General features: G+C 43.7%; 2 protein-coding genes across 2 annotated transcripts; both read right to left on the minus strand.

Annotated features, from left to right (window-relative positions):
* Nucleotides 1–9,093: 9,093 nt before the first annotated feature.
* On the minus strand, nucleotides 9,094–12,108 carry LOC117640685 (fibrinogen alpha chain-like). Its single transcript, XM_034377487.1, has 2 exons — nucleotides 11,932–12,108; nucleotides 9,094–11,359 (listed from the first exon to the last, which is right to left on the minus strand). The coding sequence occupies exons 1-2, from the start codon at nucleotides 12,029–12,031 to the stop codon at nucleotides 10,734–10,736; spliced, it is 726 nt and encodes a 241-aa protein (XP_034233378.1). The 5' UTR covers nucleotides 12,032–12,108; the 3' UTR covers nucleotides 9,094–10,733.
* A 1,715-nt stretch (nucleotides 12,109–13,823) lies between these two features.
* Nucleotides 13,824–16,654, minus strand: LOC117640686. Its single transcript, XM_034377488.1, has 2 exons — nucleotides 16,514–16,654; nucleotides 13,824–15,734 (listed from the first exon to the last, which is right to left on the minus strand). Exons 1-2 carry the CDS (start codon nucleotides 16,611–16,613, stop codon nucleotides 15,226–15,228), a joined length of 609 nt encoding a protein of 202 aa, XP_034233379.1. The 5' UTR covers nucleotides 16,614–16,654; the 3' UTR covers nucleotides 13,824–15,225.
* Nucleotides 16,655–19,365: the final 2,711 nt, after the last annotated feature.

Raw genomic sequence — 19,365 nt, forward strand, 5'->3', positions numbered from 1 at the left:
TAACCGAGTTAATCACTTTGGCAGAATCAAATATAATTGATCTCAGATTTGTCTCAAGTTGAGAGGGTGATTCATAAACCAGAGACTTAACGACTGCAGTGTTAAAGAAATTAGTTGAAATTTTCATAACATCGGTTTGCATTTTTCCACAAGCAATTAATACGAAAATTACAATTACAAAAAAGTGTAAATTGTTTTACAATCATGTTGCGAAAATTCATATCTGTTGTTTTCGAGGTTGTCTGAGGTCAGTGAAGCAATAGGTATTCAAGAACATGAACACACATCTTACCTACATCATTACATCAATTCAAGCGATTCGTCGTTTGCTTAGCCGGTCAGCCGGTTTTGAACCCGTGACCTTGGACTTGTGGTGTAAGATCTTTGCCGCTGTGCTACAACGTCGTCCAGGTGCCAGACAACCAACTACCTGACTATGCACGCGCCCCGTCTAAGTGGTACGAAACGGCTAAAAATGTAACAAAAATAGTTAAGTGTTCGGAACGACTTCTTGGACCATAAAAAGTTTAAAAAGTGACAGATAGGTACACTAGACGGTCGTATGGGACGCTCAAATACTTTTGTCACATTTTCAACCGGTTTCTTCTACGAGTTGCTGTTGACAGACATAACTTTCGACCCACATAACTGTAAATCCACATAACTAGTGACAGAAATAACGGATTTATTTCTGATATAAAAAAGCATTTATTATTTGAATTAAAATTATAATTGCTACAGACATAACATTTTACAGAAATAACCAAATCGCATATACATATAACTGTTGACAGACATAACATTTGACAGGCATAATATTTGATAGGCATAACCGTCGACAGACATAACTTTCGACAGACATAACTGTCGGCAGATCAATGCAAGAGCTTCCCGAGGGATTAATGGATAAAGCTTAAATTACAGCATGGTGGACTCAGCAGGGACAGCTGCTTCCAGTTCGATAGAGGGGCAAGATGAGCAGTGCCGCCTCTGCTTTGACCGCCCTAGAAATCACGCTGCAGTGCCGTGCGGGTATCGCATCTGTTGCAAGACCTGCGCGGGACGGTTGGACGAGAGCGCCACTTGCCCGCTGTGCAGGAAGGAAATCTTGATGATCGAAATTTTTGACAAGGCTTCATTTTCTTCTATTTATCCTCTATTTAATTTAACTTATATATATTTTTTTAAATTAAAAATTATTTCTGAATAAAGTTATATGTATTTAAAGTTATGTGTGTTTACAGTTTTTCAACCATAATTAATCCTCTTTTATGTCTGACACCAGTTATGTCTGTAGCCAGTTATGTCTGTCAACAATTATGTGGATAAACAGTTATGTGGGTTTAAAGTTATGTCTGAAGCAGAACTCCCTCTTCTACGGGCCATGCGCCATGAGCCGGTTAAGAAAGTTACAATCGGATTCGGAAAATTAGGTTCGGCACAAAATCGACATTTCAGTGTTGTAATTTTCAGAATGCGACATGAAAATTACTATTAACTGTTTCACGACTGGGTTTTGAATTTTCTAATCGTGTTATGAAATTTGCAATGTTAAGTTTATTCATATCCGTGTTTGGAAAATTGTCATCAAAACTGCTTTGTAAAATTGCAAACTTTTTGAACAGTGTATCTAGGACTCTCTTCCAGAAAGAAGGTCAGTAAGAAATTCATTTGATAGACCGATGACTGTCATGCTTTACGTTAGCCGCTATTTTTTTTTTTGGGGGGGGGGGGGGTCTCTTTTGGTGCCTGCTTGACTTTCTACTGAAAAGATTCCTCACTTTAAAGCTCCCGGTAATGTTATTGGCTTGATATTTGTTGTTTCTACACTGGTTTTATGGAAGAGTCTCAAGAGTCTATCATTGAGCGTGTCACGATAAACCTTGTGAATACAAATCGCCAGGACACTGCTTACAAGATGTTTTGTTGGATCTAATAAAGAAATTTAAACACTAAAAACCAGTGGAAACATTTTTGATAAACGTTATTTTCTATAATCTCTTCTCATCTTAAAATATAACTTAACCCACCTCAGAGAGATAGACACCTAATCGTAACCGTACGTTAGAGCATTATTCAGACACTTTCGAGGCTCTGCTTGGAAGTATGGCTTCAGATGCGATAATGTGAAGGAATCACAAGGCAACTTATCTCACCAGAAGTAAAACGTTATCATGCTGAGCAGTATCACTCCATTTCATAAGGTAGCATAGATGACCAAAACTCCAACAGTGGGTTCTTTTTTTTTCCTTCACATTTATCGCAAGTGCAAACTGCAGACCAAGATGCCAACCAAATGTTGTGCAGTTTGTCACTTTCCTTTGTGCAGGAATGTCACGAAGCCATCAGAGCAGCACGCACGAGGACGAAGTCAGACGGGCCCAGTGGCAGCGCAGCGGTCGCCCACTACGTTCACTGAAAAGTCAAAGGACGGAATTCATTCCATCCTAGGGGGAAGAAACAAAGTCTCGCCATTCTGTGGTGAGAAACAAAAGTCTCACCTTTTTTTGGCGAGAAACAAAAGTCTCACCATTTTTTGACGAGAAACAAATGTCTCGCCAAAACATGGCAATAATTGCAACCCTACTCTATTGGATACCGGGAAATATATCCCAGTCAATTACTGTATTTCCATATTTTGGCGAGACATTTGTTTCTCGCCAAAAAATGCTGAGACTTATGTTTCTCGCCAAAAAAATGGCGAGACTTTTGATTCTCGCCAAAAAATGGCGAGACTTTTGATTCTCGCCAATTTGAAAGAAACGGCAAGTGCATTTTATGTGAAGCTCAACTGCAGAAAAACTGTGGTTCATCTGAACAGTCGTTACGGCGGGAGGCCTTGTCATGTGGTCGGGGCATCGCACGCTCGTCCCCACGGGTGCTCAGCGTCGTGGATAACACAACTACTCCACAACACAAAAGATCCAGGACCGAATCCCAACACTGTAATTACACTTTCACAATTCCAAGATACGAAACATACCATGAGAGGGAGGGGGCACAGGGGAGGGGCATAGAAGGAGAGAAATAGAGTCGGAATGTCAAAAAATTTTGATTTTTGGCCCGTCCCGTTTATTTTTTGTAAAAAAAATGACGGAGGGACGGGCATATAGTATGATCCCTGCTGTGCGTCCGTTCGTTCGTCCGAGGACTTCCCGTGGTCCGATCTTGACCAAATTTGGTATGCAGCCTCCTTGGGTGACCCTAAGAACCGCCCGGTGGCAGCAAATCCGATCCGAGCCCCGGGGGCGCTGCTGCAGGTGCATCATGGTCTACATGGGGTCGAGGAGGATCTCGGCAACGGATGCAGCTAGGAGGTAGACCAGCTCTTATTTTGCGAAAGTGAGAATTCCGCTGGGTTCCCGGACTCAAAATGACCGAAATGGTGAGAAAACTCTTAATTTGAAAGCCCAAGGTCGTCAGACTTACCAAAGCCGTGCCCCAAGACCCTATTTAAAGGCAAAAAGCCAATTTTTTTTTTTTTCGGATTTTCACCAAACTAAGTTTGACACTAGGGTAAACAGGCCATAAAACAATCCTTCGGGCGAAAATTTCGTCCGTTTTGCGATATCTCGACTCCTTCATGCCCAAGCGGCCTCCCCAACCGCCCGCACGGCGTCTTTTTTATGCTCGCGGTTGGGGAGGCCGTTTGGGCATGAATGAGTCGAGATATCGCAAAACGGACGAAATTTTCGCCCGAAGGGTCGTATTCTGGCCTGTTTACCCTAGAGAGCGATTCTCACGTTACGGGGTAGTTTCGTTTCTTCTGACTCCTGTGCCCAAACGAGCGCAGATATCGACATGGGGTTTGTTTCTGATGTTAGGGAGGGCCATTGCCCACTAAACGCACACATTTCGAAAAGTTCACGTCCGTTGGATTGGTCTACGTAGCGTTTGGAATACCCTAAATGTAACTTCCGTGATTGTCCAAAGAGAACATACTCGAACTTTCCGCCCCCAGTGTGGCGGTGTGGTTCGAAAATGCTGCCAACTGTCGATGGGGATTCGAAGCTTGGCATGTCTCGACCTAATTTCAACCGAAGACCAACACGCCAGACTTCTTTCAAAGGTACCAGGTGGCTCAGAAACCCCGCGACAAATTGATTGCAGGCTACACGCCTGCAGCCGTGCTTGCGGGCTTGCCTACGCTCCGGTCTGCGGGCGCCGGGACGCTCCAGTGTGGCCACTCGTCCATTACGCACTCCACCGCGGCGCTGTCCTTCGCAGCGCCGTCGCCGTGGGGCTGTCCGCCGCGGACAGCGCCGCGGACTGCACCGTGCCGCGAAGGACAGCGCCGCGAAGGACAGCGCCGCGAAGGACAGCGCCCTGGCGCGAAGGTCACCGCCGCGGTCCGCGGTTGACAGTGCGTCATGGACGAGTGGCCACCCTAGAGCTTCCCGGCGCCCGCAGACCGGAGCGTAGGCAAGCCCGCATGCACGGCTGCAGGCGTGTAGCCTGCAATCTTTTTGTCGCGGGGTTTCTGAGCCACCTGGTACTTATGCTGCAACGAAAAATGTCCTCCGTGTATTCAATTTCACTACACTAATTTCGAAAAGGCAGCTCTGGACTTCTCCCCAAGCCAAACTTTAAACTTTCCATGACACAAGCCATCAAAGTGGAGTCCCTGGGATATAATTGCATGGGTCACGGAAATCTAAGATGCTGTACACGGTCTCAAAGCGGGCTAGAGCATTATAAAATGGCGTGTATCAACAATTACCTGTAACTTCCGTGGCACCCTTTACCCAATGTTGCAGCAGTACCAGGTGAAAAAAATTTCCGCTGAAATGTCGGGCTTAGAGTATCATTTGACCCTGGAACGACATTTAAGCCACAGCAAGCCCGAGTCAGCCGTTAAAGCCGATTTTCACACTTTGTAACTTCCGTGATAACGTAATTTCCGTGATCAAAACACCCACTAAAACGTGTGGGAATACCTTATGGCTCATGTTTTTAGGAAGGTAGTACAAGGTCTTTACTATAAATACCATTGCCATAACTCTAGTATCATCCAGGACCCCAATAATCAGAAAAACTTAATTGGATATTTTTCACTTTCGGCAAATCAGAGACGCCAAAACTACCCCGAAACGTGAGAATCGCTCTAGAGTCAAACTTAGTTTGGTAAAAGTCGGAAAAAAAATTTGGCTTTTTGCCTTTATATAAGGTTTTGGGGCACGGCTTTGGTAAGTCTGACGACCTTGGGCTTTCAAATTAAGAGTTTTCTCACCATTTCGGTCATTTTGAGTCGGGGAACCCAGCGGAACTCTCACTTTCGCAAAATAAGAGCTGGTCTAGCTAGGAGGGCATGTAGGGGTATTTTTTGGAATCGGGGCGACGAGAAAAAACCAATGGTGCTAGTTTCAAGCGAATCGGAGAAGTTTTTACCCGGGTTCAAATCCCAGTGGGGTATATTTTGAACATTCTTTTTACTCGAGTATTTCCATTGTTTCTGATGTGTTAGAGGGCGCTGATGACGAAAATAACATTTATTTTGACCCCAGACTCAGGTTCAAATCCCGTCAGGGATAAACATAGGCGAAATTTGCACATTCCCTGATGAACGGGATGGGCCAAAGTTGCCGATGTATTTCGCTACTTTTCCTGTTATGGAGCTTTGCAGTGTTCAGTACATTTATGATTGTAATGGTGGTTGTAGTTTAAATACGTTTTGGAGCTGTATTTTAAAGAACGATGTCAACTAGATTCAAAACTGCAGAAAAACTGCAAATGTCCGAAAAAACTACCACTTCCCCAGTACATAGGCTAAACTGCAGTTGAACTGTAGTTAACTACAGTTTAACAGTAGTTTGAGCAGTTTAACTGCAGTTGGAATGCAGCTGGACTGCATTGACCTATCTGCAGTCCAAGTACTATTACTTTACATTTAAAATGTACTTGTGATCAGTCGATTAACTTTAATCCATGCACAAATAGACAACAAACTCGCGCTGCTCGCTGGGGGCTCCGCCCCCAGACCCCCGCATGTGTGGGGCGCGTACCGAAGTATTTTTAGTAAGTCCGTGGTGACCAAAGGGAAATTTTCTAATGAAGTAACTGTCCTGCTTTTTGGAAGGGTCTATTTAACTGCTTTTGACCATTAATTTTTAAGGTACTATTACTGCCCAAATAGATAGCTTGTACTGTATTGGCTACTGTGGCAGTCAACGGCATTCAAGGTCCGGAAAATATTGAAGACTGCTTTGACAAGAATAAGATCTGTGTTCATTATGGTCAACGTGACCGAAGGCCAAACTAATGGGCCTCTTTTGCGTCTTTCATTTCTGATTTCTCCGGCAATATATTACATGGCTTTTACTGCTCGGAAACGGTTGTATTTTGTTCAATTTAGGCCTATTTCATCGTTTTGAGGATGTTGCCGGTGACGGGAACCCGATTGCGGCACAGTTTCGGAAATGATTTTGAGGACGTTGCCGGTGACGGGGACCCGATTGCGGCACAGTTTCGGAAATGTCTCGACCAGACCTACCGAAAAGGCAGGCCTATTTTATCGTTTTTTAAGGATGTTGCCGGTGACAGGAACCCGATTGCGGCACAGTTTCGGAAATGTTCCGACCAGACCTACCGATGGGGCGAATAAAAATTTTTAGTCGGACGGTTCCCTTTTTTGAAGATTGAGTGGATTTTGTTAAATTTAGGCCTATTTTATCGTTTTTGAGGATGTTGCCGGTGACAAGAACCCGATTGCGGCACAGTTTCGGAAATGTCTCGACCAGACCTACCGATAGGGCGAATAAAAATTTTTAGTCGGTCGGTCCCCTTTTTTGAAGAGAGAGTGGATTTTGTTAAATTTAGGCCCATTTAATCGTTTTTGAGGATGTTGCCGGTGACGAGGACCCGATTGCGGCACAGTTTCGGAAATGTCTCGACCAGACCTACCGATGGGGCGAATAAAAATTTTTAGTCGGACGATTCCCTTTTTTGAAGATTGAGTGGATTTTGTTGAATTTAGGCCTATTTAATCGTTTTTTGAGGATGTTGCCAGTGACGGAGACCGGATTGCGGCACAGATTCGGAAATGTCTCGACCAGACCTACCGATGGGGCGAATAAAAATTTTTAGTCGGTCGGTCCCCTTTTTTGAAGATTGAGTAGGTTTGCTCGGAAACGGTGAGAAATTTGTTCCCCTTTTTTGTAGATAAAGTAGGTTTTCTCGGAAACGGTGAGGAATTTTGAACTTTTGGGATTTTTCCCAATTTTCCCATCAAATTTGGAATCGAATGGAAAAAACCGCAAGTCTCTACGACCACTCCTTCACCCCAAACATTTCTATGAGTGAGTGAGTGAGTCAGTGAGTGAGTCAGTCGGATTGGGGCTTTATAGGTTCTTGATGTCTTACAGTTTAAGTAGTGAAACACGTGCATTTTCGAAATGTAAACGAAAGTATAGTCCTTTCCACCCGGGAAAGAACGTGGTAGAATCAGAGCCAAGTTAACTGTATGCTGGTTTATTCCGAACTGGTATCAGATCAGGGTGTACAGCACTTAACCTCGTAGGCCACATTCCGGCCAGGGGTTCATGTTCACATAGCCAACAAGTCACAAGTCTAGAGGGCGCTGTCTGCCAGCAGACACCATATCCACCCCACATAATAACAAAAAGCTACCTAGGTAATATAAAACATATGAAACTTTACATTTGCTTAAAAATACAACATGACCTTACTTAGATTAACCAGCGCGCACTAGTGGACTATAATAAATTTTAACATAAAATACTGAGCAATAAAATAGAATACAATATTAAAATATCACATAAAACATGTTCAGGAGACTTGACAATTTGGTTAGTGTGGCACTGCCTGAGAACACCACCAATATTGACTAACAATCTGGTTGGACCAAGCTTCCCTTACTTTGTGTTTGAGCATCTACTCGTGACTTCTGTACTATGTATTAAAAGAGAGCCATCGAAAGCAGCAGGAGAAATAGTCACATGATTTCCATCATCAAAACGCAACATTTATGAACCGTCATACCTTGTTATTAAGCGAATGTGACGTAATATTCGTTAGAATGTGAAATTTGTCTCGGTCATTTTAATGAGATTTCACATTTGTTTGAATATTAATCCACAATCCAATGAATGTGACACCCTTATTAGAAGGCCGTGTAACGCTCAAGTAAATGTGACATCGAATTCAAACGAGAGTGACAAAATTCACATTCTAACGAACATGACTCGGTGAAAAACGGAGTTCGTTGTGTATTACTTCAACTCCAAATCAGCAATGTGATTTCAACATGCTGTGCTCTTTTCACTGAGCCGAGGAGAATCCATTGCGAATCCGTCGCAATGCCCACACGTAAATCTTTTACGTGTTGGTTGTAGAGCGATTCTCACGTTTCGGGGTAGTTTTGGAGTCTCTGATTTGCCGAAAGTGAGAAATATCCAATTAAGTTTTTCTGATTATTGGGGTCCTGGATGATACTAGAGTTATGGCAATGAAATTTGTAATAAAGACCTTGTACTACCTTCCTAAAAACATGAGCCATAAGGTATTCCCATACGTTTTAGTGGGTGTTTTGATCACGGAAATTACGTTATCACGGAAGTTACAAAGTGTGAAAATCGGCTTTAACGGCTGACTCGGGCTTGCTGTGGCTTAAAAGTCGTTCCAAGGTCAAATGATACTCTAAGCCCGACATTTAAGCGGAAAATTTTTTCACCTAGTGCTGCTGCAACATTGGGTAAAGGGTGCCACGGAAGTTACAGGTAATTGTTGATACACGCCATTTTATAATGCTCTAGCCCGCTTTGAGACCGTGTACAGCATCTTAGATTTCCGCGACCAATGCAATTATATCCCAGGGACTCCACTTTGATGGCTTGTGTCATGGAAAGTTTAAAGTTTGGCTTGGGGAGAAGTCCAGAGCTGCCTTTTCGAAATTTGTGTAGTGAAATTGAAATTACGGAGGACATTTTTCGTTGCAGCATAAGTACCTTTGAAAGAAGTCTGGCGTGTTGGTCTTCGGTTGAAATTAGCTCGAGATATGCCAAGCTTCGAATCCCCATCGACAGTTGGCAGCATTTTCGAACCACACCGCCACACTGGGGGCGGAAAGTTCGAGTATGTTCTCTTTGGACAATCACGGAAGTTACATTTAGGGTATTCAAAACGCTACGTAGACCAAACCAACGAACGTGAACTTTTCGAAATGTGTGCGTTTACACTGGTATTTCTAATGTGATAAGTTTCATACAATTTGCTGCGATAAAAAGGCAAGTGTGATTCCTTCAAATTATCGCATCTGTGGCAGCAATAAAAAAATTATCGCATTAAAAATGCAATAAGTCCCTTAGGTTTTGGCCGATCTGGGCCCAGATTATCACAGTTTTGGTGCCATAAAATGATAACTACGCTAATAATGCGATAAATGCGCCAATGCAATACAATAATTATTGCACTTATAATGCAATAACTTTTTCATGGCGCTACTAATGCAATAAAAATGTTATTGCTTTTTAAATTAGTTCATTATTACACTTAAAAAATCAGTGTAGTGGGCAATGGCCCTCCCTAACATCAGAAACAAACCCCATGTCGATATCTGCGCTCGTTTGGGCACAGGAGTCAGAAGAAACGAAACTACCCCGAAACGTGAGAATCGCTCTGTAACTGAATGCCTTTATTACGGTCCGCACGGTAAAAACGGTTCCTGGTTTTCTCAGGAACCCCCTGGAAGTCGCCTATGTCTGCGCCTTAGGGCTCCTGGGAAAACCGGGTACCGTTTTTACCGTGCGAACAGGGTTCATTCCGTTGGTGTAAACCCCCGGCTTTGCCGAAGTGACGCAACTTACTGCGGCGACACTGAATGCCTATGGACTTCTTGTGCACAGCTATTGCCATATACGTGCAAGGTCTGTACACATTTGTGCATAAATTAGGTATACAATTTCATAAATACTTCAGCACAGTAGTGGAGTACTTGTCTCTAATTTATGTATACATGTTTTGCATACATTACATATCACAAATATGACAATAGCTATGGATAATTAAAATACATAATTTGCCTCTTTCCCGCGTGGAAGGATCTGTAGTGAAACTACAGTTTAAACTATAGTGCCAAAACTGCAGTTGCTGACTGCAGTTTTTGCAAGAACAAACTTTAGAACTTGTACAGTTGTATGTACAGTTTGCCCCTGGAACTGAAGGTTGCTGTGCTTAAAAACTGTATTTTTCTTGCAGTTGCACTCTAGTTCCTGGGGATAGCAGGCCTTTCCATGTGGTCGAGTGGCCAAGCCCTCTCCCATATGGAACCTCAGTGGAGCAGTGGTCAAGGCCTCTGCTTCGCAACTGAAGTGTCCGGGTTCAACTCCCGACAACATTCACCCAAGAAACACAATCAACACAACTTCAGTTACCCATGGGGTGGAAGGGAGGAAGAGTCCCCTCAAAACAGAGCTCCAATTTTTTTTTAATTTTGACCGGAAAATTCAAACTGCAGTCTCTTTTCTTTTTTAAACCAAGTCTACCTGTGTAAATAAACTACAGTAGAACTGTACTTTGAATTTATAGTCAACTGGGACAAACTGGGGTCAAAAACTTTAGTTGTCCGAAATAACTGGTAGTTTTTTTGCAGTTTAACTACAGTTTTTTACACTTAAACTGCAATAATAGAATACATTAAAAGCATTCTAAGTATAAAAAAAAGTTATTTAAAAGTAAATTTTACTTTTACACAAAATCTATATTTTTCCACTGTCGTCTCAACTACAGATCCTTCCACGCGGGAAATCTATGGCACACTTGATCGCCACGAAAAAACAGAAGGCCAAAAGAAGAATACCCATTGTAATGATAAGCGCGTTTGCGTCGAACGGGCCAGAACTTGAGCTCCCAGTGTCCGAATGCCAACCCCAGTCCGAATCCCCCGAGTCCGAGCCCCCTGACCCACCAGAGCCCCCCGGCACCCAGGACCCTGAATCCGAGCCCCCTGAGCCGCCAGAGCCACCCGGCACCCAGGACCCTGTCGTCGACCTTCGTGGCGCCCACGTGGAGGGGCGCGACGTTCTTGGGGCCCATGTCACCGGGCCCGAGGTTGCTGGCGCCCATGGTCCGGACGTCGACCTGTTCGGTCGCCACGACGTGGACACCCTCAGCTTTGTCGGTGCTCGTGGAGTCAGCGGGCGCGCTGAGGACGTCCCGAGTGACTCTGCGGCTTGCTCTCGAACCACTGCTTTCTGGCGAGCGCGCTGCGTCACTCGAACCACTGCTTCCTGGCGAGCGCGTTGCGTCAGTCCCGTTTCCGAGGCAGGTGTTCCACTTGAGAGCGTTGCTAGGTCGATATCACCTTCCGCGCCAACGGGCTTCGAAGGCCGGAAGTCCAGGGCGTCTGCAAAGAGAACAGAAAAATATTAGGGATCTGCGAAGCGTCTTTTTCAGCCGACGGAAGATTGTTGTTCCAGGCAGGGCGTTTGGATTGTTTTAGACAAGGCGGGGGTCAACGGTTGGACCAAAAACAATGGGGGTTCTTGGCGACCCCAAACAAAAAAATATGCCTACAATAACTTTAAACATTGCTCCTAAATTTTGGTGGTACTAGCCAGATTTTATTATTTCTAGCCCCCAAGTCTCAGAATCTTGTAAAGAGCGATCTCAATACACGCTGTTTGGTTCATAGCGGCGAAGAATTGGGCTTGATTGTTGCGAACTTGCAAGGGCTCGTACAAACAGAATGTTCGTTAGTTGTGAACCAGAGCACTGCCGTACGTTTTGCAATACGGATGCGTTCTTTGGATTACGAACAAGCTCGATTCTGCTCAAGCAAACTCATCGGTTCGCAAGGGTTTTCGATTACCATAGTCGTTCAACATGTCAGTAAATGTTGAGTTTGAAAGCGCGCATTGAAATTTACGAAAATCTAGGTATTTTACAGTAAAAAATGTGGCTCGCATCGGCACTTACCATTTGATGCGTCCAAAACAGTCGTGACCGTGGCCAGTGGGGCAGGTGTCCCCGGAACCCCCAGCGCCGCAAGAACGCAACCGAGTAGGACCAGCTCCATCGTTTCACTGAGTGGGCTACGACATGAGCGTCACCGAGTTGGCAATCGCAGGCGCTTTTATCATGAGCGATAGCGATAACTGTTCGCTATCAGACCCTAAAAAAAGGACCCTTCAATGTATTGCCAATTGTAGAAGATGACGCATCACGTTACAGCATCGCTGCGTTTCAAAAGAACTCTGACCCGGAAGACAAAACAAAACGGAAGTCAGACGGGTCAGTTTCTATGAGTAATGATCCATAAAGTGGAAGGAGAGGGGGGGAGGGGGGAGAGTCATTCCATGCATATGGGTGAATTCTGAGTGCCACAAATTTGTAAAATGAAATTTTCATTTTCAAGTATGGCCGAATTTAGTTTAACTTTTGGAGAAAAAACACGAATTTGGGTATTTAGGACTAAATCTTACACTTTTCATAGTAGAGGGCTAAAATTTGGTCACGTCACGTAAAATTGGCCAAGGAACAAGAATATGACCTCAGATTTGACCTGCGACGAATAGATCCAGGAAGCGGAAGAAGGGGCTAACTCAATTTTGGCCATTTTCCAGGAGGAACCAAAAACTGTTAGCAGGGTAAACTAAAACAAAACAAATGAATGTTGCAGATGTTAATAATTTCAAAAAGCATTAGTAAAATTTTGGAAAAAAAATCAAAAGTGTAAGGTCACTCCGTAGAGGATTTCTTCGACTTATCACTTTTCGTTGAAATGGAAAACAGAGTCAGCTCACCTTATATTTCCTAAACAAAGAGGAATTTGGAGACAAGTCAAGTGGAACAATAGTCTGCATAAAGTGTATGTTTCTCTGGTGTATTTTTTGGACTTAGCTCTTTTTTCCAAATTGAAATTTAAAATTAAGGGGGGGTTAAGTTGAGTTGATTCTTTTTACACTAGATTCATAAAAATACAAGTTGAGTTATATCCTTTTGCCAATTTGTCAAACGGACTCATGTGGCCTTCCGTTGACTTATCTCCATTTTCCGATGAAATTTAGACCGTAAAAGGGGTTAAGTTGAGTTATACCCTTTTTCCATGTGGATTTTCTCCTAAACTGCTTGGAATTCAGTCAAATAATTTGGTGTAATGATGGAAACCATTCTAAGGCACAATAATAAAATAAAAACTCAATTTAGGGATAAGTCAAGTTATTCCCTTCTTCCGCTTCCTGGATCAATACCTGTGAGTAAACCCCCAAACACCCTAAAAACACCTAAAAAAAAAACAAGTTTTTACTTGGGGTTTATGGGAAAAATGTGTGGACTAAAACTTCTTATGATCTCATCTTGTAGAAAATGACACGATGAATCGAATGAGACCACGCGCAGATTTTTATGTCAAACAGTTTAGGAGATACAGCGGTTCAAAGTGCGCAAAGTGGAGCCGAGGTCTTGGTAGAGTCTATACAAGGTAGATGTACACCGGACCGTGACTTGTCTTAACAGGCTTCGCGATTCTGCGCCACTTAACGACAATCCACGCCTGGCGTTAACACCTACCTTGGCCTGCGGCGCTTCCTGCTGTCTTAGGAATTTGTGTTGATGCAATGAGTAGAGCTGTCCGTGATGAAGGGTTCAACAAGAAATCATGATCGAAAATACCCAAATTTGTCTTGCAACACATTGCAACCGAAGACCTGCAGAAGCGCCAAACTAGACCGTGGCACCGAGTGGCACTACTCACTCAAATAGACGGACTCTTGCGCCCCTTTCTACCACTTGTAAAAACCGCAATAAAATTTTTCAGTCGGTCGCGATTTATTACACAACGAGAAAGTGAAGCTGATGAAAGTCAAAGCTTGTCAAATATGAGAAGATTTATTCACACGAAGATTAAGGAACCATTACAGCTTCCGAAGAAAAACGAATCAGTTTAATAAAACAAGGAGCAAACATTCCAGAAACACTGAAATGGCCTCTGGTGGTAAATATTAACATAAAGAAAAGAAGCTTGAATCATGCGCTGCTTGGACGATTGCTGGAGTCTTCACAGTTTCAGCAGGGGTAACTTCGCCCGTATCCTCACTGGAGCTCTCTTCCCTCTCGCTCGAGTCCGAGGGTGTACAGCCCTTAACCTCGAAGCCACATTCCGGCCAGGGGTTCGGGTCACATAGCCAACAAGTCTAGAGGGCGCTGTCTGCCAGCGGACACCATATCCACCTCACACAATAACAAAAAGCTACATAGGTATTATAAAACATAAAACTTTACATTTGTTTAAAAATACAACTTGAAATATACTTGTATTAACCTAGCGCCTACTAGTAGACTATAATAAATTATACATAAAATACTGCACGATAAAATACAATACAATATTAAAATATCACATAAAACAGGTTGAGGAGACTTGACAAATTGGTTAGTGTGGCACTGCTTGAGAACACCACCAATATTGACTAAGAATCTGGTTGGACCCAGCTTCCCTTACTTTGTATTTGAGTATCTACTCCTGACTTAAGTTCTATGTATTTAAAGAGAGCCATCGAACGCAGCAGGAGAAATTGTCACATCCTTTCCATCAAAATGCAACATTTATGAACCGTCACAACCTGTTATTTTGCGAATGTGACGTAATATTCGTTAGAATGTGAAATTTGTCGCGGTCATTTTAATGAGATTTCACATTTGTTTGAATATTGATCCACAATCCAAGGAATGTGACACCCTAATTAGAAGGCCGTGTAACGCTCAAGTAAATGTGACATCGAATTCAAACGAGAGTGACAAAATTCACATTCTAACGAACATGACTCGGTGAAAAACGGAGTTCGTTGTGTATTACTTCAACTCCAAATCAGCAATGTGATTTCAACATGCTGTGCTCTTTTCACTGAGCCGAGGAGAATCCATTGCGAATCCATCGCGATATGCTCACACGTAAATAATTTACGTGTTGGTAGTAATTGAATGCCTTTATTACGGTCCGAACACGGTTCATTCCATTGGTGTAAACCCCCGGCTTTGCCGAAGTGACGCAACTTACTGCGGCGACACTGAATGCCTATGGACTTCTTGTGCACAGCTATTGCCATATACGTGCAAGGTCTGTACAAATTTGTGCATAAATTAAGTACAATTTCAAAAATACTTCAGCACTGTAGGAAGTACTTGTCCCCAATTGATGTCTACACATTGTGCATACCTTACATGATAACGACAATAGCTATGGATAATGAAAATACATAATTTGCCTCTTTATCACGACCCTATGGCTAACCTGCACACCATGAAAAACGCTACGACAAAAATTAGAAGACCCATTATGATAAGAACAGTGGTTGCGTCGAACGGGCGATAACTTCCAGTGACCCAATCCCAATCCCAGTCCGAATCCCAACCCCAGTCCCCATCCCACGAGTCCCAGCCCCCTGAGCCACCAGAGCCTCCCGGCACCCAGGACCCCGGCGTCGACCTCCGTGGCGCCCACGTGAAGGGGCGCGACGTTCTTGGGGCCCACGTGACAGGGCGCGAGGATGCTGGCGCCCATGGTCCGGAAGTCGACCTCTTCAGCTTCGTCGGTGCTCGTGGAGTCTGCGGGCGCGCTGAGGACGTCCCGAGTGACTCTGCGGCTTGCTCTCGAACCACTGCTTCCTGGCGAACGCGCTGCGTCAGTCCCGTTTCCAAGACAGTTCTTCCACTTGAGAGCGTTGCAGGGTCGATATCACCTTCCGCGCCAACGGGCTCCGAAGACCGAAAGTCCAGGGCGTCTGCAAAGAGAACAGAAAAATATTAGGGATCTGCGAAGCGTCTTTTTCAGCCGACGGGAACTGAAGTCAAGTGGCTAGCGTGGAGCCCGCTACTGAACTAGGTTTCTCCAGACCAATTAAATGCCGTGCTGTAAACCGGCATTGAAACAGCCCCTGATTGTTGTTCAAGGCAGGGCGTTTGGATTGTTTTAGACAAGGCGCACACGAAATTTATTTAAAGTATAACTAAGAAGGGGCGTTTCACTAGCCACAACACGAAATTTCGTGTCAAAATTTTTTACAGTGTGTGAGACAAAATGTACCACGCCCACGAGGATGTGAGACTCGCCCTTAAATTTGCAGTGAATTCAGACTTTAAACATATGCCCACAATAACTTCAAACTTTGCTCCTAAATTTTGGTGGTACTAGCCAGATTTTAGTAGTTCTAGCCGCCCAGTCTCTGAATCTTGTAAAGAATGCTCTCATAACACACTGTTTGGTTCATAGCGGCGAAGAATTTGGGCTTGATTGTTGTGAACTTGCAAGGGTTCATACAATCAGACTGTTTGCAAGTTGTGAACCAGAGCACTGCAATGCGTTTTGCAATACGGGATGCGTTCTTTGGATTACGAACAAGTTCGATTCTTCACAAGCAAATCGGTTCGCAAGGTTTTTCGATTACTATAGTCGTTCAACATGTCAGGAAATGTTGAGTTTGAAAGCCCGGGCATAACTTCATTGAAATTTCCAAAAATCTTGGTATTTTACAGAAAAAATGTGGCTCGCGTTAGCACTTACCATTTGATGCGTCCAAAACTGCCGTGACCGTGGCCAGTGGGGCAGGTGTCCCCGGAACCCCCAGCGCCGCAAGAATGCAACCGAGTAGGACCAGGTTCATCGTCTCACTGAGTGGCTACGACCTGAGTGTCACCGAGTTGGCAATCACAGGCGCTTTTATCATGAGCGATAACTGTTCTCTATCAGACCCTAAAAAAGAGGACCCTTCAATGTATTGCCAATTGTAGGAGATGACTCATCAACGCATCACGCTGAAGTAAGGCTGTTGCAGCATCGCTGCTGTTTCAAAAGAACTCTGACCCGGGAGACAAAAAAAGGAAGCCAGACGTGACAGTTTCTGAGTAATGATCCATGAAGTGGAAGGAGAGGGGGACGGGGTCCGTGCGTATGGGCGAATTCTGAGTGCCACAAATTTGGAAAATGAAACTTTCTTTTCGGGGCCAGTTTTGATCCGAATATATTCGGATTTTTTACCTTTTTACCTTATAAGGTAAAAAATCAATTGTGGGTCACATTTTTGAAAATTTCAAAATGAGGCCTTAAGTTCTGACCTGGTGACAAAAGTGCATGTGCGGCCTTCAACTATGGTCCTTGGACTAAGTTTTGCAGCATAGTAGCCCTGTCTATCATCCTTATTTACTATAAGCTGTGGCTGTTTTAAAAATAGTCTGTTTAGGCTCACAATTGATTTTTGGAACCAGTTGTGGGTCAGCCTTGTAGAAAGCTCAAATTTGGATATTATTTGCTTAAATATGTGAGGAAATCACTTTTGAATTTATTTTTCGGAATCGCGAAAATCGCGAAAAAAGTGGGTGTGGCCCTCCCTTAGGAGCTGTAGGCCGCAATAAACAACTCTGCACTCAAATTTTAGCTAAGCAAAATACACATTTTTGAGCTTCATAGCTCAGGGTGATGAGCTACACGCATGCCGCTTATACCATTCGAAAGGGAATTTTAAGACAAATCCAACGGTACCAATATGAGCCCGATCGGGTAAGTGGATGCCAAACTTCGCAAAAATGCCGCTAAAACTCAAAATTTGCAATACAAGTTTTTCCAATTAAGAAAATAAGTAAACGGCAGCATTTTAACTTGTCAAATGTGTACTCACTTACTCGAAATTTCATAAGCTTTCGATTGGTATATAGAAAAAGTTGGGTTTCGGCCTCTAAACACAAGAATTCTCAATTTTACTGAACCTGTGCGCGCGAATCGGCTGAGACGCCCCGTGAAGGTAGGCAGCCAATCCGGCGCGCAGTCTTTCCGTCTCTCTTGGGATGTCTAGCTGTACCCGTACTATCCCTCGCCCTACCCCGCCCCCCTCCCGCAACCTGCCCTGATGGAATTGGCCAAAATAGGTGTCAATCCACTCAGGATGACCCCCTGAGTTGCTCTGCAATTTTTTTTAGCAACTCCAAACCGTTCAGATTCTATAGCGATTTGAAACTTTTGTCAACTTTGAATGTCGCATTCCTTGGCTACTTGGCATTTGTAATGAGAAAGGGACCAGCCAGGTTTCATTGGCTTACCTACAAACTATTGTATCCATATAAGCAATAAAATGAGGAAAAAGATGAAAAAACTTGGAAATATTTTTTAAAAAATGATTAAAACTTCACAAAAATGGAGCTTGCTAAAATAGGCGGTCCTTCCATATTGGTGATACTTGGTACAGAGCTCACCTACCCTTAATCGAACAAGCCCACAAAATTTCAGGTCTGGCCCAGCTATTTAGCTATTGATCGGTCCACATTTTTTACTTTAAGACCTAATAATGGTATCGTAATTTGAACTGAGATGGTTGGAGTGACCGTTCAGGTTTTAAGGTAAAAAATCAATTGTGGGTCACGAATCAATTGTGGGTCATTTTTTTCGACGGGTCACCGCAGACCCGACGGAGATTGAATCGATTTGAATTTCGCGGTAGACCTTCCTCCAACCTTTCTTTGTCTCCCCAAATAGCGTGTATGTCCGAGCGACGACTGTGACAGCTCCTATCAGGCTTCAAAGGAAGGCCCTTCAAAAAGTCGTGAAAAAAGCGCCCATCCAACGAAGCGAAAAATCGTGTGTTTTTCAAATTGCCACCGTGAAGCTATTACTAGGTAAAACGGGACGCCCTTGCTGATTTAGGTTCATAATAGGTCAGGGAACATAAATTTACCATAGTACAGCCGAAATCATTCGATGCCATGGTGCGCGGGTGATGGCAAAGTAGCGTTCGCTACCATGTCCGACCCATTACTTTAGACGAAATTTACGGTAGTTTTTCTTATATTTTTTTGTTTTCTGTGCTTCTGAATGACTGATGTATCACTGTAAATTCCATTTTTCTGCACTGTCACATTTAGTACTACGATAGGAAGGTGGTTCAGCTTAGGGTACAGCCCCGAATGACAACGCTAGCTCTTACTTCCAGCCCGCCATAAGGCTTTTTTTTGTTGGGGAGGGAGGGGGGCATTGCGGGGCTTACATAGCGCCCGGAAGGGGACCGCTCTCTAACTGCAGGCTAGGCACCCGAGGCCAGTCCGGCCCTGTTAAAACGAGTCAAATCAATCCCTACAGTCTAAATATTCTGACTGAAATAGATTATAAACTGTAGCAATACTTCACGATGACAGGGTGTGGTGTTGGATTGTCTACCACAACGGCGGCCCTAGAATATGCACTGTAAAAGTTTCGTCTCTAATCCAGGACGTTTAACTCACATCTGTCTCACAGTGAAATAAGCCTGTTTATGTATATTTCCTCTATGAGTGAAAAACGTGCCTGCTTGGTTTATTGAGAATCAGGGACCTTTTATTAATGAAAATAAGAAAATATCTTGCAAAAGTGGCCAATTTACAAGCAAAAAG

Source organism: Thrips palmi, unplaced genomic scaffold, assembly GCF_012932325.1.
Source record: "Thrips palmi isolate BJ-2018 unplaced genomic scaffold, TpBJ-2018v1 HiC_scaffold_12, whole genome shotgun sequence".
Taxonomy (NCBI): domain Eukaryota; kingdom Metazoa; phylum Arthropoda; class Insecta; order Thysanoptera; family Thripidae; genus Thrips; species Thrips palmi.

What these genes read in the sequence shown, in the direction of transcription:
- LOC117640685 (XM_034377487.1), bottom strand. Translation starts at nt 12,031, where the DNA reads ATGGAGCTGGTCCTACTCGGTTGCGTTCTTGCGGCGCTGGGGGTTCCG. An exon ending in TGTTTTGGACGCATCAAATG is followed by an intron (nt 11,360 to 11,931) that starts GTAAGTGCCGAT and finishes TTCTCTTTGCAG; the next exon opens with ACGCCCTGGACTTCCGGCCT.
- LOC117640686 (XM_034377488.1), bottom strand. Translation starts at nt 16,613, where the DNA reads ATGAACCTGGTCCTACTCGGTTGCATTCTTGCGGCGCTGGGGGTTCCG. An exon ending in AGTTTTGGACGCATCAAATG is followed by an intron (nt 15,735 to 16,513) that starts GTAAGTGCTAAC and finishes TTCTCTTTGCAG; the next exon opens with ACGCCCTGGACTTTCGGTCT.